This window comes from Rhinocladiella mackenziei (genome assembly GCF_000835555.1).
Source record: "Rhinocladiella mackenziei CBS 650.93 unplaced genomic scaffold supercont1.3, whole genome shotgun sequence".
NCBI classification, from domain to species: Eukaryota; Fungi; Ascomycota; class Eurotiomycetes; order Chaetothyriales; family Herpotrichiellaceae; genus Rhinocladiella; species Rhinocladiella mackenziei.
This window is the reverse complement of record NW_013550602.1, coordinates 2,485,332-2,503,125: the sequence shown is the minus strand read 5'-3', so window position 1 is coordinate 2,503,125 and position 17,794 is coordinate 2,485,332. Positions and strand designations below refer to the sequence as shown.

General features: G+C 50.7%; 7 protein-coding genes across 7 annotated transcripts; 2 read left to right on the top strand and 5 right to left on the bottom strand.

Annotated features, from left to right (window-relative positions):
* Positions 1–3,236: 3,236 nt before the first annotated feature.
* On the bottom strand, positions 3,237–4,898 carry Z518_04425 (uncharacterized protein; the record flags this gene model as incomplete). The annotated part of the gene is made up of 1 exon (XM_013418131.1): positions 3,237–4,898. One exon carries the CDS (start codon positions 4,896–4,898, stop codon positions 3,237–3,239), a length of 1,662 nt encoding a protein of 553 aa, XP_013273585.1.
* A 1,581-nt stretch (positions 4,899–6,479) lies between these two features.
* On the top strand, positions 6,480–8,380 carry Z518_04424 (uncharacterized protein; the record flags this gene model as incomplete). The annotated part of the gene is made up of 7 exons (XM_013418130.1): positions 6,480–6,933; positions 6,989–7,046; positions 7,100–7,595; positions 7,656–7,789; positions 7,847–7,944; positions 8,004–8,174; positions 8,238–8,380. 7 exons carry the CDS (start codon positions 6,480–6,482, stop codon positions 8,378–8,380), a joined length of 1,554 nt encoding a protein of 517 aa, XP_013273584.1.
* Positions 8,381–9,076: 696 nt separating this feature from the next.
* Positions 9,077–9,433, bottom strand: Z518_04423 (uncharacterized protein; the record flags this gene model as incomplete). The annotated part of the gene is made up of 1 exon (XM_013418129.1): positions 9,077–9,433. The coding sequence occupies one exon, from the start codon at positions 9,431–9,433 to the stop codon at positions 9,077–9,079; it is 357 nt and encodes a 118-aa protein (XP_013273583.1).
* Positions 9,434–10,093: 660 nt separating this feature from the next.
* Positions 10,094–11,320, top strand: Z518_04422 (uncharacterized protein; the record flags this gene model as incomplete). The annotated part of the gene is made up of 1 exon (XM_013418128.1): positions 10,094–11,320. One exon carries the CDS (start codon positions 10,094–10,096, stop codon positions 11,318–11,320), a length of 1,227 nt encoding a protein of 408 aa, XP_013273582.1.
* Positions 11,321–11,381: 61 nt separating this feature from the next.
* On the bottom strand, positions 11,382–12,206 carry Z518_04421 (uncharacterized protein; the record flags this gene model as incomplete). The annotated part of the gene is made up of 1 exon (XM_013418127.1): positions 11,382–12,206. The coding sequence occupies one exon, from the start codon at positions 12,204–12,206 to the stop codon at positions 11,382–11,384; it is 825 nt and encodes a 274-aa protein (XP_013273581.1).
* A 1,283-nt stretch (positions 12,207–13,489) lies between these two features.
* On the bottom strand, positions 13,490–15,043 carry Z518_04420 (uncharacterized protein; the record flags this gene model as incomplete). Its single annotated transcript, XM_013418126.1, has 1 exon — positions 13,490–15,043. One exon carries the CDS (start codon positions 15,041–15,043, stop codon positions 13,490–13,492), a length of 1,554 nt encoding a protein of 517 aa, XP_013273580.1.
* Positions 15,044–16,402: 1,359 nt separating this feature from the next.
* Z518_04419 (uncharacterized protein) lies at positions 16,403–17,735 on the bottom strand (the record flags this gene model as incomplete). Its single annotated transcript, XM_013418125.1, has 3 exons — positions 16,403–16,666; positions 16,725–17,098; positions 17,147–17,735. 3 exons carry the CDS (start codon positions 17,733–17,735, stop codon positions 16,403–16,405), a joined length of 1,227 nt encoding a protein of 408 aa, XP_013273579.1.
* Between the last annotated feature and the right edge of the window lie 59 nt (positions 17,736–17,794).

Here is a 17,794-nt window from a genome sequence, read left to right as displayed (position 1 = left end):
CAGCATCTAACCTCTTGAGGACGATAACGAAATGGTCCAGCTTCAACCGGCGCCCAGAGCGCTTTTCGAAGGCACTCTTGTTCGGCGAAGATTCTTCGAAATTCAGGCGATAACGCTTTCTTTTCTGCCTTTTTTATATCGCTCCGCGTCGAGTCTAGTGTCTTGAAGAGTCTTTCGAACTTAGAACTCGCGGATGATTGCTGTAAGTCTATGGATTCAGGGCTTTCGTCTAACTGACTACTAGTCACCTGAACCTCCTCTTCAGCCGTGATATCGAGTCGTTTCGAGGTCGGCATTAGGCTGGACGGTACGAAGCTTAGGATTACGCCCGGTTCGCCCGAGACGCCGTAATAAAATATCGATATCGTCCGGTAGGTTGACCTGCACGACAATCTCAATACAAGAAATATTGATGTCCATACCTACTGCATCCGTCGCAAGTAAGATCCGAATATTGGATGTCGAATCGTTGAATTGTCGATGCAGCTCTGTTTTGGAGTTCTCGATGGAGCGAAGGGAAACCACGGTCTTAGGTATGGCTTGAATGATGCCGGTCGGCGTGCATGCAGACTGTGAAGATGCCCATACATCTTGAACCGTGGGAATAGGAGGAAACAGGAAGAGCAGATCTTTGGTCGATCGAGCCGGAAACAGCATAGGCCGTAAGTCTCAGTATATGTTCTGAAGGTTCAGGTTCTCGTATATGACTCGAGTATTCTCTTTAAAGCCACCTTGCTGGATAAAAACCTTTACGACATCTGGCCTCAATGTTGCTGAAGCACCAAACCAAGGAATATGTCGGGCAATACGATGTCGAAGAATATAGAGTTGACGATACGCTGGCCGAAAACTATCTCCCCATGACGCTATACAATGTGGTTCATCGATGGACACAAGGCATAATCGGTCCGTAATGGTAGGATTCTGAAGTACAGTCTCCCTAAATAGAGGTGAAATAGCAATCTCAGGACCCGTGAAGACTAGGAATACAGTTAGTTCTACCGGCTTTACCAGATCCAAGCATGGCGGATCCGTGAAATAGGAACCGGGCAAGAGTGGTTACTCACGGTAGGTGCACTGGCCTGTTGTCAGTGCACTGCGAAGCTCAGTCCGCTGCTCGGGCGTATTCGTTTTGTCGTGGAGTAGAAACCCATGTAGGCCAGGTAATGTCGTGATTTTCTTGACTTGCTCATTCCCAAGACGGGTTAAGGGGCCAATGCAGAGTACCCAACTGAGAGGGAGAACCCGTTGAATAAGACTTTTACCAGCATTCGTGGGAGCATATAGTATAGTATCTCGACGTTCGGCTATAATCGAGTAGAGTGACTGTAGCTGACGGTTCCTTGGAGAGAACTGATATACACGCTGGGCGATCTCGATAATCTTCGATTTGATATGGTCTTCTCCATCATTGCTGAGAACATGGTTGAGTGTCGGCCTAGTCAAAGCATTCGGTATAGGCTGCGAAATGCTTAAGTTTAGCTGAAAACTCGAGACAGCAAACTCAACTGGGGTCGCCGTTTTCGCAGGCTTGATAGAGTGATACTATAGATAATCCACTACTAGTCAGTATAGAGCTTTACAGTCAGACGAATTTTTTCATGGGTCGGTCTTATCTAGAAATTATCATATCTTGATAACCACACAACTTTCGAAAAATCTGAATAGTGCGTTTTGTGGACACTAGCAAGATAAAAACTTTTACATACACGACTTAAGTTGGAGCCTTAACGTTGTTGTGGAAAGTAGGAAAGAATGTTGAATGCGACGGAAATGTACGTGTTTGCACTGACGCGAACGCGAAGGTAGCCAAATTACACCTCAGAACCCTTCTGGCGAAGGCTTTCTTTCCAGAAAAGGCTAGTGTGAAACACGAAGCGCGCTAAGCGCCCGTGGCCCAAGGGTCTGGGATGCTGAGACAACACACTCGAGATGGTTCGTAACAGAACGTGAACGGGTCAGCCGAGCCTGCACGTTGTGCAGCCGGTGAATGTCATAGAGGAATTGGGGGTTTGAAGTGGCGGCGGTGAGGGTCGTGGATTGGAAGGCGATCAGGCGTGCTGGGAGGGGTAAGGCAGATTTTGGGGAGAGAAAGGGATGGGATGGGAGATGGGGGTTCTTAGGGAATGTCTCGGGAGAGGGACTCTTGGCAGAGAGTTTCGGACAGCAGAGAGTGGGTCTAGCCACACAATCGATTGAGGCGCTCACATACCTTGGTCATTTGTAGGCTCTTTACCTCGTTGTTGCTCGATTCGCACTTTGCATAGACTTTCCTGGCGTTGTAGTGCCTATTTTGACTTTGAGCCCCTCTTGTTGCTGCCGCCCTCATGGCCACTTCCTTCGTTGACGACGTCCTGGCGAGCTCCCCATTGGGTGCGCTGAGCACCTCCCGACAACGCTCGCACAACAAGAGCCAATTGGGTGCGCAGTCCAGACCCACTCTCCGTGTCTCTCTCCCGAGAGGCTCCCTAAACGAGCGCTCTAGTGGGCTAGTCCAAACTAGGCCTAGCGTTTCACGTGACAATGTGGTTACGCCGTTGTGACCATAGGTGGCCCACGTGACCCTTTTGACGGTCTGCCAAGGTTTGTAATGACCAGGGGTCTTCGAAACACGCTAGTAACCCTCAGATACTATATAGTCGGACGGTCCCTCGGACCTCTTCGAATGCCAACTAAGTCCTCCGTGAAATCACACCGTGGAACAACACACCTTAGTGGCACGAAGGCCGATGCCGAGGGTGCACCGTCTACATCGAGTCGAGTCCCTAATCCACGCAGAGCTTAAAGAGTACCGGGTGAGAGAACCTTATTGCGCACGTTGTGGAAAAAGCCATGTTAAGTAGTTCGACGTCAAGCCCGAGTACGCGTTGACGGTGGTGGAAGAGTGGATACGCTCGTCCTTATAGGCATTTGAAAGATAGTTTCACAAGAGCCGATATAGAGAAGCTGTGCAAAGTGACAGAAGGTGATCAAAATTTTAAGCCAGGACCGCCAAAACCGTGTGGAATGGGCTTAAACCTGGGCAACCATTGGGGGTTGGGGGTTCGAATGGACGTCAGAAGTCGTGCACAAAGAATAAGTGGGGGTGTTCTGCGCCAATGTAGCGGCAAAAAAGGGGAAGCGCGCTTGTGCGGATAATACTAACGTTTTACTCTCTTTCGATGACTGTGTGCCGAAGCCTTGCGATTGTGATACTGGAATTATTCCCTGAAAGAACCAGACCTTCTAATGTAGTTTCACCCTTGCTTCCCACGTCTCTTAACAAACACCACTCCTGCATCTTCCGGTCTCTTCAAATGCGCACTAATATTGAAGTACTTCTGATCCAGCACGCCCATGAGGCGCACCTTCGCAGCCTCTGCCGTCTCGCCTGGTGCTCGCAGAACCTCCACTCGATATTTCGAGAATATCTGCGCAACGACCCCGACAAACTCAACCTGGCTGAATTTCTTTCCGGGGCACACACGCGGCCCGAAGATCCACGGCAAGTATAGAGGACCCTCAGGCACGGCCACCTTCTCTTCACCCGGGCTAGAATTGGTCGTGATGAAGCGCTTCGGATTGAAAGAGTGCGCATCGGCACCCCAGCGCGGAGAGAGATGGGCGCCGTAAAAATGCCCGCCAACCATCGTCCCAGGTTGGACCGTGATCGTAGTATTTCCCTGTGGAGTCGTGATGGGCAGGTCCTGCGGAACCGTGGGCGTTCGCACGAGCAGCGGTGCCGGACTCGCAAGTCGCAGTGTTTCGTACATCCATGCAAGGCAGCGAACAAGCTTTGGGTAGGTAGCGGCGTAGTCGCGATCATGACTCCCCGCGTAGTGGGCATCGATCTCTTCGATCACCCAGTCTTGAATCTCGGGGTGCATGGCGAGGAATGGTAGTGCAAAGGTCATGGTCGAAGCAGTTGTTTCATAACCGGCGAGATTGAACACGAAGAGATTCCCGTACAGTTCGGACTCGGTCAAGCAGGACGGTCGACCAGGGACTAACAATTGCTGCTTCTCGGCTTCATTCGCGTTTACCATGGCCTCTAGAAGGCTTTTGGGTCGGCCCGAGGGGGCTTTCGAAGCCTGCATCTGCCGCAGGACCGACTCTTCCATGTACAGTCTGAACTCGGCCACAGAGACCTTCAGGCGACGGAGAACGCTAGGGAGCATGAAATCCGGGGCTTTGAGGCCGTTGAAGATGAGAGTGAGGACGACATGCTGGAGAATGAATCCCAAACACTGCATCAATGACTCTCGATGGCCCGGTGGGATTGAAGTCAGCGGAGTGTCTTGTCCAAAGCCCACGACAGCAAGAACGTGCATGGCAAGGACGTCAAACGTGGATCGGATCGCGGCAAGCGTGCGTGTTCCGTGGCCAAGGTCGAGATCGAGATCGCTGGCTCGTTTGATGGACTCCTTCCATACTTGATGCATGCTGTGCTCGTTGAATGCCGATGCTGTGATCTTGCGATGTCTCTGCCAGTCTGCGCCATTCGTGGATGAGACATTCTGTCCATAGAAAGCAAAAATCTGAGACTGCGCCTCGGGCTGGGGCCAGTTCTTGTGATCTCCAAAGACACGATCGATACCGGGAGGGTAGCAGGTCACAATCTGGTTACTGGATGGCGAGCAAAGCACGAAGTTCTCGCCCAGCCGCCTTGAAGTTCTGTCCTCATCGACGGTAGGCCAGCCCATCTCGGTGTAGACATACCAGCTGCCGAGTCCGAGCGGGAGACTCTCAACCCAGGCAAACAGCGGTCGTAAAGGTATCCACCACGCATCTTCGAAAGAGACAGGAAGAAGAATGATCGGAAGGCCCAGTTTCCGCGCTGCTATGTAGTTCCGTACGAAGTTAAAGCCGCGTAGAGCGGCGAACAGCAAGACCAGAAGGAGCGTGAGGTACAAGAGCATGTTGACAAGACGTTCTGAAAAATATAGAAGAATGCAAGATTAACGTCAAGCACCTGGAACGTAAATATATTTGGCCGCGCGTGCTTAGGTCCTAGTCAGCTACGTAGGGCGCCCAAATCTAGGCAGGGGGCCTGACTGTGTAATCGCGGTGATGATACTTGCCTCATTTGGCACGACTCAAGAGTGGGGGAAAGTTGGCGTGTGAAAGGAGAAGAGGCCAGAATATGGAAAAGAAGAAAGAATCCAAGATACACCTCATAGCTGAGCCCACCTGCGAACTATCAGAGCTTGAGTGATACAGCCTAATCGATACCGAACCTATCCTAATCTAGGTTCGGGCGACGGGTCATGGACCGCCAGTTCGGGTTGGGGAATCTACCAATAGACCAAAGTTCTTTCGTTTGTGAAGATGTCTCCTTGTCAGATCTCAATCGCAAGGGATCACTGTGACAAGTAAGTTTGACTTGTTGATCTCCACCACGTACTCGTATCTTTGCCGAATGAGAATCGAGGAGCGGGGATGCAGATCTATCAGATTTCGGGAACAAAACACATCTGAGTGACAACTCTCTACCTGGCTTTTCGCATCCTTGGAACGATTTTGAAGGTCCTAGTGTAGGACTGAACCTTCTCTCGTAGCACTCGATTCAGTCTCTTCGTTTTCCCTTTTTCACGTGCTGGCTTAGGCATCAACCATGATCTAAAAACAGCAACCTGGCCAGTTCAAAGTCCTGTCCTTCAGAGGGATAGGTGACTCCCTTGGCCAAGCGCGTGATTACAAGACCCGGAAATCGCATCAAAACATAAAACAGTGTGGCGAACAAACACCAACGTGTCAGCAATGTGTGAAGAACGGCCAGACCTGCAGAGATGGCCCGAAAGGATGCCAACAGAGTTTGTGGAAATCTTCCAAATTGACGAGTTTTCAACCTTTGACAATCATCCTCGCTTGCGAGTGCTGAGGAGATTGTGTCGCCTTCTCCCTTTGAATTCCAAGGATGACTTGAGGCTTCTCAAATATACGCAACTTGTCGAGTCCATCTGTTCTGGTTTCCTCACATTGTTAAATGCACTTGACTCCAAGGCTCTTTTACTTCTGTCGTATTGGTTGAGTCTTCTCTGCAATACGAATCGATGGTGGTATAGGTAGCGAACAAGGATGGATTGCTGGATGATTTGTGCACATATCAAGGAAATAGGAGACAGCCTGTTGTGGAAGGACATGGATTTTCCGGCAAAGTCGTGCGGTTATCCCTACACCTGCATATTGTCAGTAGGATAGGACTTGGTATAGCATTTTAGAGATAGTCCATAGTCATGACGCAGGGTTCGCTGATTCTGGGGCTGCTGCCAGATCATATGCTCTATTCTCAATAAGGAAGTGGTGCCCCATACGTAGGGATCTCCGTTGCTTCAGCCGTCTGACGTATTCGCTTGATGAAAGCTCGAATGGGTCCGTATGCTGGAAAGCCCACTGGACAAAGAACAGAGACCGTATTCTTCGAACGAAGGGTTATAAATTGGTCTGGACATCCCCTTTTGGTGTGGCTCGATAAGTCTCGCAGATCTTCTATCTTCACCATGTTTCTCTTGCACAGTACAATTCTGATCACTGCTTTGGGTGCACTCGGCGCCGCAACAGTAGATGCTCCCACTCCTACGATAAAAAAGGCTTACGGCACCTTCCTGGGAACTCCTGCCATCGAAGGCGTCGACTCCTTTTTAGGGATTCGCTACGCTCAGCCACCTCTGGATGATTTACGGTTTCAACCACCGCAGCCGCTCAATGAGACTAAACCATATCACACAGAACCCAATGGAACCATCTTTGCAAACAGTTTCGGTCCAGGATGTTATCAAATTCATTACACAAGTCTCATCATGCCGCAGAACCTGCAAGGGAGTATGATCCCAGACGAAGACTGTTTGTTTTTGAATATATGGCGGCCATCGAATGTCACCGGGGACGATGCCATCCCAGTCATGATCTGGCTATATGGTGGATCTTTCTCGGAAGGAGATGCTTCTGTTGCCGGTGAGTTGTATTCAAGGTTTTTCGAAGAATGTTCTTCTGAATTCATGTGGTTTAGTGTACAACCCGGAGATTCTCGTTCAGCAAAATCCTTCCGTCATGGTTGTCACATTCAAGTAAGAGATACACAGCTTGTCGAGACACACACATGTTCTGACACACACCTTAGCTACCGTCTTGGTATATTTGGATTCCCCAATTCGAAAGCCCGTCGCGGTAACCTTGGGTTGTTGGACCAACGAATGGCGGTTGAATGGGTTCGTGACAATATACGAGCCTTCGGCGGTGATCCCGACCAAATGGTCCTTTTTGGCGAGTCAGCGGGTGCTGTATCGATTTCAGCGTATTCATACACATACAAAGACGATCCTATCGTGCGTGGACTGATCCAGCAAAGCGGCGTGGCACAAGGTATCGGGGATGCTGATCCGCTCATGTGGACATTGGCAGCCATAAACGTGGGATGCAACAATACAGACGACCCGTCAAAAGAACTCAGCTGCATGATGCAACTTCCAGCGGAGACCATCATCAAAGGTATTTCACCGAGCAATGTGAACCCAATTGGTTCAGCTAATGGCGGATCGCCGTTTGTGGACAATAACACGGTCTTTTCAGCCGAAGGGTATATCGCAAAGGCGGAAAGAGGAGATTTTGCCAAAATCGTACGTTTCCTACTCGCTGTGCGGGCAGAGACTGAAAAAGAAATGCTGATGACTTCATAGCCTGTCCTGCTCGGGAGTAATGACGACGAAGGCAACGGTGTGGTCAACTTCTCAGGCGAGTTTGGGTTGAATGAGTCTCTGGCGGATGCAATTACCGTGTCCAAGTTCACCTGCCCGGTCGCGATGTTAGCAAGGTATGTTTCCAATTGGCTTGCTGGATCCAAAAGCCACCGCTGATGGCATTCTCTCAGGCAACTCCACGACAACCAAGTCCCAGTCTGGCGTTATCGTTACATGCCAGTGTTCCCAGCCGTGACATTCTACCCCTTTTCTGAAACGTATCATCTTTGTGAGTGTCCTCTGTTTTTTCCCATCCTGATTCAAACCTACCTCCTAACCACCTAGTAGCGGAGGTCCCTATCATTCTCGGATCGTTTCGAAAGCTGGTACCTTACCAAACTCCCACCAAAGTCGAACTCCAGGCGAGTCAACTAATGCAAAAGGCCTGGGTTAGCTTCGCTCATGATCCTCGTTACGGATTGTCAAGGTGGATGGAGTGGCCCATGTACAATCCAGATGGTGAGCCTGTGTAGACAGAAAAAGAGGAAAAAGGAGAGATGTACTAACAAGAATCTCGCACAGAACCAACCCTCATAACTCTCTTTCAGGATAACAAATTCCAAGTGAAGACTACTGATCAAAACGTTTATGATCGCGCCTGCACCAATCCCCCATCTGTCTCTTGGGAGGATGTGGCGGCTCCACCTCCAGGACCTACATCGTGAGGCACTGAGACCATTGTATACGTAAGGTTTCTTTCTCAAAAGGAAATGTTGGCAATTTGGATGGCAATGATGAACAGGAATAAGGATCCTCGTTCTCGGAACGGAGATGCTCGAATAATTTTCGACCTTGTCATACCAATAACGCACATCCATTAGCCGGGGATTTGGTTTCCTGTTCATGCATGTCAAGGAAACTTTCGTTAGCAAATCCGAATCCGACAACCCAAGAGAATAAAAAAAAGTACAAAAAGGAGGGTCTTGATATAATAAGAATACGGAAATGAACATACTATTGATCCAACTTGCTTCAGGACTTGCGACAAAAGCAACAATATTAGCAATATCCCGAGCCCCCCAAAGCCTACCCAGTGGACTAGGGCTGCCTGCATTTTTCCTATGCTCATCGCCATACTTCGTAATCGCCCCCTGAAGAGACGTCGTATTCCGTAGCACCTGTCCCCACAGAATTGATCGTAATTCCCTTACCAGGCCAATAAATGACAGCGAGATTACACGCGACTGAGTCCATGGTAGCCCTGAACACGCAGCGCGTCACCAATGAATCGCCTTTCCATCTTGCTGTCTGCACACCAATGGAAAATGATGCGACCTCCGGCATTCACGTAAGGGATGCATTCGAGGGAAAGAGGTATCGGGGACCATGCCATAGAGAGACCATGGCACGTTCAAAGTCCTCTATTGGGTTTGATCGACAGGTTTGAAGGCGTTGATGTCCCGTAGACTGGCGTTGGAGACGAGGTGTGGATATACTCGGTTTTTAGGCCATGGAGACTGTCCTACATGGACTTGCCTGCTGAAGTTGCCGTCGCAGCAGTCGCCTTTGATGGCGGCTGTGGTGATAATGGAGTCGATATCGCGGAGTCGTAAGAGCACTGAGTTCGCGGCGGTGTCGTCTTGGAGGGAGGTGATTGCGATGGCGGTATAGCCTTTGCGGACAAATTGGGAGCCAGTTGATTCGACGATTCCTTTGCTTCCTCTTGTGATGATGGCAGTCTTGCCCATAAGTGGCGCCGAGATCGTTGACACGACCATCCTGCTCGATGTTCTTATATGTCTCGCCATGTCTTTGAAGAACGATGTGCTTCATAAAATGTATTTGACTGGAAGACGCAACCACGAATTCTCACCCTCTCACTCACACCATTCTTTCAGCGGGGAAGGACCGACGTCTTTATGTGTCTTTTGAGGAAGGCCCGAGATGCTCGGACGCCTGATGATGCCAGTATCTGGATTCAACTCATGGGTGGCATCACATGACTAGCCTCAAATACTGGGGGTCGGATGTGGTTTGTTCCGCAGACGATTCGCCTGGATAGTGTACGGTCAGCGGAACGATATGGCAGAATGACTACCTCTATCCAATTCCAAGCTCTACCGCCCCTGGACTGCTGCACATTCGATGGCTAGGTAGATCAAGCACCTTGTGCCCCTTCGAGGGAGGAACTGCGCACATGTACATTGCAAGGACGTATGGAGCTGATTGTGTGGACATGAATTTTGGTCTTAATTAGCTCTTGGTTTTGGGTTGCCATTTCTTCCCATTTCTGGGCATGTGTCTTTTAATCTCACACCAAAACACCCTCAGACTGGCTCTCAACCCACCAACACCATCTCCAGCCTCGCGCCAGTAGTCATTAGACATGCCCAGCTGTACATTTCCTTCAACCTATCAATAATCATCCAGACCAAAAGATGAGGACGGCATGCCTCACCCTCGTCGCCCTGTCGTGCTTATACCCCTCTACGCTCTGCCTCGGCGTCGAAGATTCCCTCTATCACATTGAACTCCAACAGCTCCTCCAATCCGGCGAGCTCGACTTACATTTCGACGAGTCCAGCGACTCTACCGCGTTTGGGACGTGGTCCTACGAACCCACGTGCACGCCGAAGTTGGACGCTCTCGACAGCCCACTCTGCGTCTACACGAACAAAACCTTCAGCCGAGGCCGAGGAATCTCAATCTTCACCACCCCTCAAATCGCAGAGAGCTTCGCCGCATTGCCCCCATTTCGCGACGCGAATGTTCTCGCTGAGCACGACATTAACGGCTTCCGAGGCAATTGGTACACACGAGAAGTCTCGGGCAAGGGAATCGGTATGTTTGCCAAACACGCCCTCGACCGCGGGGATCTGATCACGGCATACACGCCGGTCGTGCTAGCTTATGCGGAGAATCTGCTCGCAAGTCAGGAACGGGAGAAGTTTCTACAGACAGCTATCAACCAGCTGCCCGTGCCGACGGCGGAGTTGTTCGTGAATCTCGCCTCCGTCTACGGAAACGGTCCCGACCGAAAGATCCAAGGTATTGTGGGCGCTAACAACTTCGCGCTGCAAGTCGGCGGGAAACGACACCTCGCCGTATTCCCCGAGACGTCGCGTATGAACCACGCATGCACGCCCAATGCACAGTTCTACTTGAACGACTCGCTCTTGACGCACTGGGTGCATGCGACGCGCTCGATCGAGAAGGGCGAAGAGATCACCATCGCATACTACGATCCGCTGGAACCATATGTCAAACGGCAAAAATATCTCCGCGACTCATTCCACTTTGTCTGCCAGTGCCCGCGCTGCCTTCGCGGCGAAGCTGGCGATGACGCGTTGACAGAAATCGACGCGCTACAAAAGAGTCTGGGGGACTGGGGGATCGATTCGTCAGCCAGCGTGAAACAGGCCGAGCGACTAATACAGACATTCCAGGACCAAGGGCTGGACGGGTACTTGGATCCGGCATACTGTCACGCAGCACTTACATACAACGCTGCAGGAAGTGTGCGAGGGGCCAAGAAGTACGTTCAATTGGCAATCGAGGCGATTAAACTCAGGCTGGGACCCTGGGCACCAGACTTGCCGGTGTGGAAAGAGATGTTGGATAACCCAACGGGACATTGGAGCTGGAGAAGAAGGAAACGAGGATGAAGAGAAGGATGAAGCATCGCACCCGAGCGCAAAACCGTTCGCTTTCGCCTCTGCGAACAAATCACTTCCTCCCAGACTTTCGAACCGCAGTACCACCATCCGCTGCCTTCTTGACGCCCTTCCCGACTTTTTCCAGGAAAGTCCAACTATCCCGGTCATCTTCGAAGGCCAAATACCCATCAAACACCCGCGCTTTGGTATATTTGAGGACTTTGTTCACAACTCCGTCGAGACCATCCATTTCGGTGTCGGACACCATACTGTCTGTGGTGGTGCACTGCCTCTCGCCACTCATCGAGTAGGAAGGGCTGACGGGGAGGACTTGGATTGCACTGCCTCCCGCGCGGGGAAGGCGCGAGATCTCGCACACGCGTGTGCTCGTAATATGCGATTGCGGGACTAGGTAAATCAATTGCGTGTGCGGCGTCATAAGCAGTGTGGAAATGGTGGTCTGTGTTTGTGGATAGCTGATGGAGGATATCGTGGGCGAGGAAAGGAGGTATGTTCGCGTCTCGGAAGCCGTTCGGTCGGATTTTGTTCTATGCGCCTGCCACGATGCTCTCTGTTCAGTCTTGCCCTCAATGAGGCCAGGAGTGTCGGCGACGTCACGTTCATCTTCGTCCTCATCCTCGACTTTAGCAGGCATGCCCTCTGCTCGCAGCACACACGGGTGTGGTGCAGGTATCGGTTTCGTTTTTGATTTCCGTCTCGTTCTCATTGCGACACGGTTCTTCTTGCTGCTTGTGGCAGTCAAGCTGCACCTCCCCGTCGGATAAGCAAAGTCCCAACATGCGATGCCTAGGGATTCCATTTTCGCTTCAATGCAAGTTGTCGATGAGGAGGATTTGGACTTCATCTTGCATTGGCTCTGCCAGGGAGTGCCCATCTTTGGAACGAGAGGAGGTTGTGTGATGTTTTATGCTGCGGCGCGTGATATCGCAATCTGCTTAGGTGTTTTGATCTCTTTTTCCTAACCGGATACGAGTATGTGATATAACTTCCAATATTGGCTGGCCTCGTGATGCTCATACTACTCCGTATAGTGGCGAGATCTTTTTTCTTCGAATCAAATCAAACAATCAACCCTGTTCCGTGACTGGACCGGACAGATCCCGTACTATGACGGTGAATAGTGCCTCATTTTGGTTATTCCCTTCATCCAAAGGTTGAAATATAGTCAAGTCAAGACGACCATTTGACTAGAAAGTTAGAAAGGATGGTATGAACACCATGGCGCCGAGTGTCCCTTTTTTTACCCCCTCTCCCTCATCGGCAGTACCATGAGCGTGAAAAAGATATAAGGACGTTCCACGTGGCATAAGATGTGCGGAAGCTAAACCGATACATCCTCATTCGGCCGAAACGATGTGCCGTCCGATCTGATCCTTCGATGAGCCGATGAGCCGATAAGGCAAGGAACGGGGATGGTGGAAAGCCAAAGGGAGGTTTTTCGGAGAGTCCGTGTTACAGCGCTTCCTCCCGCAGATGCTGAGGGAATTTTTGTCATGGGAGGTATTTCATTCGTTAAGTGTGTCGCGTGATAGAGAGCTTTGTCATATCGAGATTTGAGGCCGTGCTCGTTCCCTATTTGAGTAGAACCGAGTTAGATCGGCGGTGGCGGGGGAATGCAGACTTTGGGAGCGGAAGGGCGGAGTGAGTTGCTAGTTGGAGTCAAGTTCTGGTTATCGCTGCTAGAGAGGCCGAAGCCGAGGTCGACGAAGGTCGCCTTTATTCGGGCGCTGAATTAGATGAAGTTGAAGGCAAATACGCGACGTGAAAAGGCTAATAGGCGGATGGAAAAGAGGACGGAAAATTAAGCGTTTGATAGGGTAGGCTTTTGGCCCCCTCCTAGGGTGATCGAGACCGAAAAGACGGTGGCACGGCAGGCCGGTTTAGCTAAGATGTTAAGGAACAAAGAAGCCGGGAGAGAAAAAAATGTACGATTCTGTTTCTGGATCGATATGCTGTCTTGAGGGACAATAGTTATATACAGAGCTTCAAAATTTATCAATTTTCAATAAGTGGCTTCTTCTGCCGATTAGAGGGTTCGCTATGAGATCAATTGATCCCGATGTACCCTCACAGGAATGGTACTGCTGGGTTTTTCAAACGCTTTTCCGCCTCCTGTTCATGCACTGCCGTGACCATTATCTGGATGCAACTTCATGCTCAGTACGTAGGCAGTTTAACCTTGAATACCAGGACTTGGTTGTCAAGGCTAAATCCACTTTCATCGGCATAAGGTAACTTTCCGCCGTCCATGTACCCGTTTTGTGTGATGAAGTCGTTGTCGCTCAAACTGAACAGAAAATACTCGCCATCTTTTTTGGTGTAGCCATCCTTGCAAAGACCGCTGGACGGATTAACGGGGACCAATGCGATGCTTTCCCACTTCTCGTTCAAGAGCCCCGAGTCTTGATCACCACCGTTGTGGAGGCCGAAGCGATTGAGTTGAGAGTTGACGTTAAAATCCAACCAGGAGCAATACGTCGACGGGGTAATGGCAGAGTCGAGGACACCATCCTCTGATGCTGCGGCGCAGGTCGTGCAGTCATAGGTGTCACCCTTGATGTTGGTGGCTTTGGCAATGTCGAAGACGTCCACATAGCGATAGATCGATTCCGAGTCGTCCTGGCCATGGCCGGCGCCGGAATCACGAGCTAGCACAAGAAATTGAGTGGGGCTCAGATAATGCACTTCGGACTGGGCGGCGACTTTGGTGTCGTCAGAATATTGAGGCAAGGGCACCATATATTCTGCCTTGTACACAGGTTTGGTGGCGTCGGATATATCGTATTCGAGGAAACGAGTCCAGCGGCGAGTCGCGCCATCGAGGCCACCTTCTTGATCCAAAGCTGACTGCATCAGAGCATAGAGCGTCTTGCCGTCCGGGGAGGCTGTCAGACCTTCCATGCCTTGGTTGTTGGCGCGTCCGGTGGGATTGTCTTCCGGGATCGTCTCGATGTCGGGATCGTAACGGGGGGGACTAGCAGCCGAAAAGGAATCGGTGCCATTTCGTTGAGGAATGACTGCTGGCGGTGGGCGGATGGCCGAGAGCATACGACCAGTGCGACTGAAATGGTAGATGTATGGGCCGTATTCATCCGAGATCCAGAACGACGAATCTGGAGCCAGTACGATACCTTCCGCGTCCAATGAGACTCGTCGTCCTCCAGGTCCATCCAGACCAAATCCGTCGCCATCGTAAGTGGCGGAAGGAAGTTCGGGAAAGCCAGAGAAAGTGAGATAAGGACCGTGACCATCAGGGTCGAGACCAGAGAGAGGTACACCCGTTGGGTCGGTCAAGCCGATGGTGTCGAGATACTTGAGCTGGACATTCGGGGCACTGGGGGCCTCAGCAGTGGAGGTGTAGTCGGGTGTGAAGGTCACTCGGAATTTGTGAATCCGGGGCTGAAAATTTAAAGTTCCCTCTGTATTCCAGCCACGATCGGGAAGAGAGTAAAGGATGCCAGTGTAGACGCCGGAGCTGTCGACTTTCCAAGATCTCCGGTCAAAAGCCGCGGAACTGCCTATGCCTCCTGCGGTATCACCAAACTTGTCCCGGGCGTCCGAAGGTGTGAAGCCATAACCAGCGAGAGCCTCGTACACAAAAGTTTGACCGTTGCAGGTAGTGGTGTTGATGGCTGTGTCGGCTCGTGGGGTAGGAGAAGCGACTGCGAGGCTGATAACGAGCGTGGAGAGAAGCAGACTCATGACGGTCATTTTTGATTGGCGAACCAAAGGTATTTCCGATTATCCAAGATATTATTGATGTGCAGTAAGCTGACCCAAACGAGCGAGGGAGGAACGTTTGATGCCAGGGAGCGATTGGATTTCATTCAGTGTTGTCTTTAATAGTAGCACAGGTTTGCGCAGCAAATGCTGCGGGTAGATTGGATGCGACCTCGCTGCATGCACGTGTTTTGCAGAGTATACGTGATTCGTGAATCCATACTACGTGTGTAGTTACTGTATAGGAAAGCTGCAGATCTAAGCAAATTGGAGGGTTCAGAAAAAGAAAAGCAAAAAAAAAAAAAAAAAAAAACACACCTTAGTTTTCCATCTCAACGGTGCATTTGGAGCTTAACAAGGAGGGGTTGCCCATGGACAAGTTATGTTATCCAAGCTCTTCAAGGGTTATCCTTGCAAGGAAATTTCGCTGTCAGATCTGATTCGAGCAACTTGTTCCTGCAGCGTCTCGACTGGCTTTTCAAATGGAGGGAGCTGTGGATGACGATAAATCGAGCTCAGATCGAGTTCAGCTCGAGAACGGTTTGTTGCTGCGGTACCGAAGCTCTCTTGAGAAAAACAACAATAAGCATTTTGTGGGACCTATGTGTCAAGATTTGCTTGTTTCTTCTTAGGTCGACGCAGCTAGAATCGGCGCGGAGATCGAAATGAAGTGATCGGAACTTGAGGGAGATGTCGGACCAGGAAGAAGCTTGTGCGGCCGCCTCGATTCCAGTCACTGCCAAGGCCCGTTCCTGGCTATTCCCACGTGATCGGTGGTCAAGGTAGCTGCTGATTGGCTGCCTTCGCGTTATTCCATTGGACAAATGACTTCGAATAGCGTTGCCTCTGAGATGTATTTTGTCTACATAAAGAGCGGGGATCTCCTGTTTGAGGAAAGAGTCTTTCGTCCAGGGACAGACAGAATCACACAGAGAACCATCGCTGAAGAAAGAAGAAAATCACCATAAGCTTTACAATGGAAGCCATCAAGTATGCTTCACGACGCTATCTCCGATTGACGAACAAACACGCAGCCGCAAGGACGATGTTCACCGGGAGGCCGCCAAGCACTGAATCATTCCAATGGCATGACATTTGACAGGAGTTAGGATTGGAATACATGGGGATACATGAAATACCCCCTTACGCTACCATCGTAGGACAATTGATAAGAATAATGATAGGAATGGCCTCAATAGTTCGGTAATCATGGTCTAAATACAAAGAGAAAACAAAAGCCCTCAGAGGAATGGTCTTGAGTTCCCCTACTTGTTGAAGTGAAACTTATGTTCTCTCTTCTTTCACCATGGCAGATCGAAACAAGATGACCACCGTCGCACGTCCAGATGCTTAGACTTGGCTTTGATTGCGTCCTTCAAGCGCATCAGCTGCCAGGGTCCGCATTCGTTCTCGCTCTAAGGGATGGATATTTTCCAGCGCCGCATCGACATCTCTGGTTTGGCTTTCAACCACCTCGGTCACGCCACTCTCAGATAGATAGCTGGGAGGTCGATAGCCCATTGTTTGCTGAACCTGGCTCACTGCTTCTTCGTAAGTCGGAGTAAGTGGCGATGGAGGTACATGTTTCCAATGGACGAGGTCTGGGTTGATTCTCTGTTGAACCGCCATTAGTTTTCAGTCCAGTCACATCCTGTGTCTCAGAGGCACTGACCTTGCTGGTCCGAAAATTGCCATACACGGGCGGTGGAATTCGAATTGCGGGATGATCCCTACCCATCTCCACATCGGGAGCAAATTCTAGATCACCCGCCATGTGGATTTGAATGGGTTTTTCTGGAGGACGGTCATCAAATGATTCTGTGTCCATATTCGCGCACTCTTGGCGGCTTGTACGCGCTTGACCTCGAGCTCGTTGGCGTCGGGACTTGTGCGCGGTTCTGTGTCGAGATCTTCTCGGTCGTCGCATAAGCACGAGCATGCGGATCACTTGATGGGAGAACACTCCCAATAGCGTGAGAATCAAGAGAATTGACAGCACATGGAACATGGTATTCCTGCCAACCCCAGTGACAGCGAGGGCCAAGTCTGGAATACTGTCAGCTACGCTTGTTGGTACCAGTGGACTCGACTTACAGATGATCAAAGCTGCCAATAGCGTAATCCCAAAGGCTAGACTGATCTTTGCCTTTGCATTCACTTTGGGATCACGAAATGATCTTCTGGACACGCCTTGTGGCATACCATGGCGCCTCGATGAGTGTTTGCTGCGGCTTCCGCTTTGGATTGAGCGTGTGGCTCGATATGTTGAAACCGAAGGGGCGTCGTCCAAGTTTCTCGCAATAGGAACTGGCATTGTATGCTCTTCGGTGGTACTCTGGCCCTGTTCGCTGCCTCCGTACATGTCTGATGACTCTTCTGGACCACTTTGTGGTACCGACAATGGTTGAATACCTCTGTTTTCAGGAGCTCCGGTCTCGATGACGGAGCGTGTGGATCTCGTGGATCTCGTGCTAGTCGGTAAGGCCCCTCGGGCGAACAGTGCTGAGGACCTCGAAGTTGATAAAAACAAGGGAACCACGAAAGTCTTTGCCGGAAGTTGGCCTGACCTAGAGGAGCCGTTCGACCCTGAATTTGACCTCCAGAAACGCGACGCGCGACTTGTGTTACTTCGTCTCGCACCCACCGACGGAGACAGGGCTGGCCGGCTAGATGTCCGGGCCATCTTCGATAACGCTGCGACAATTCCTGAGTTTGATCGGTGTCGACGACTCTTTATCAGCC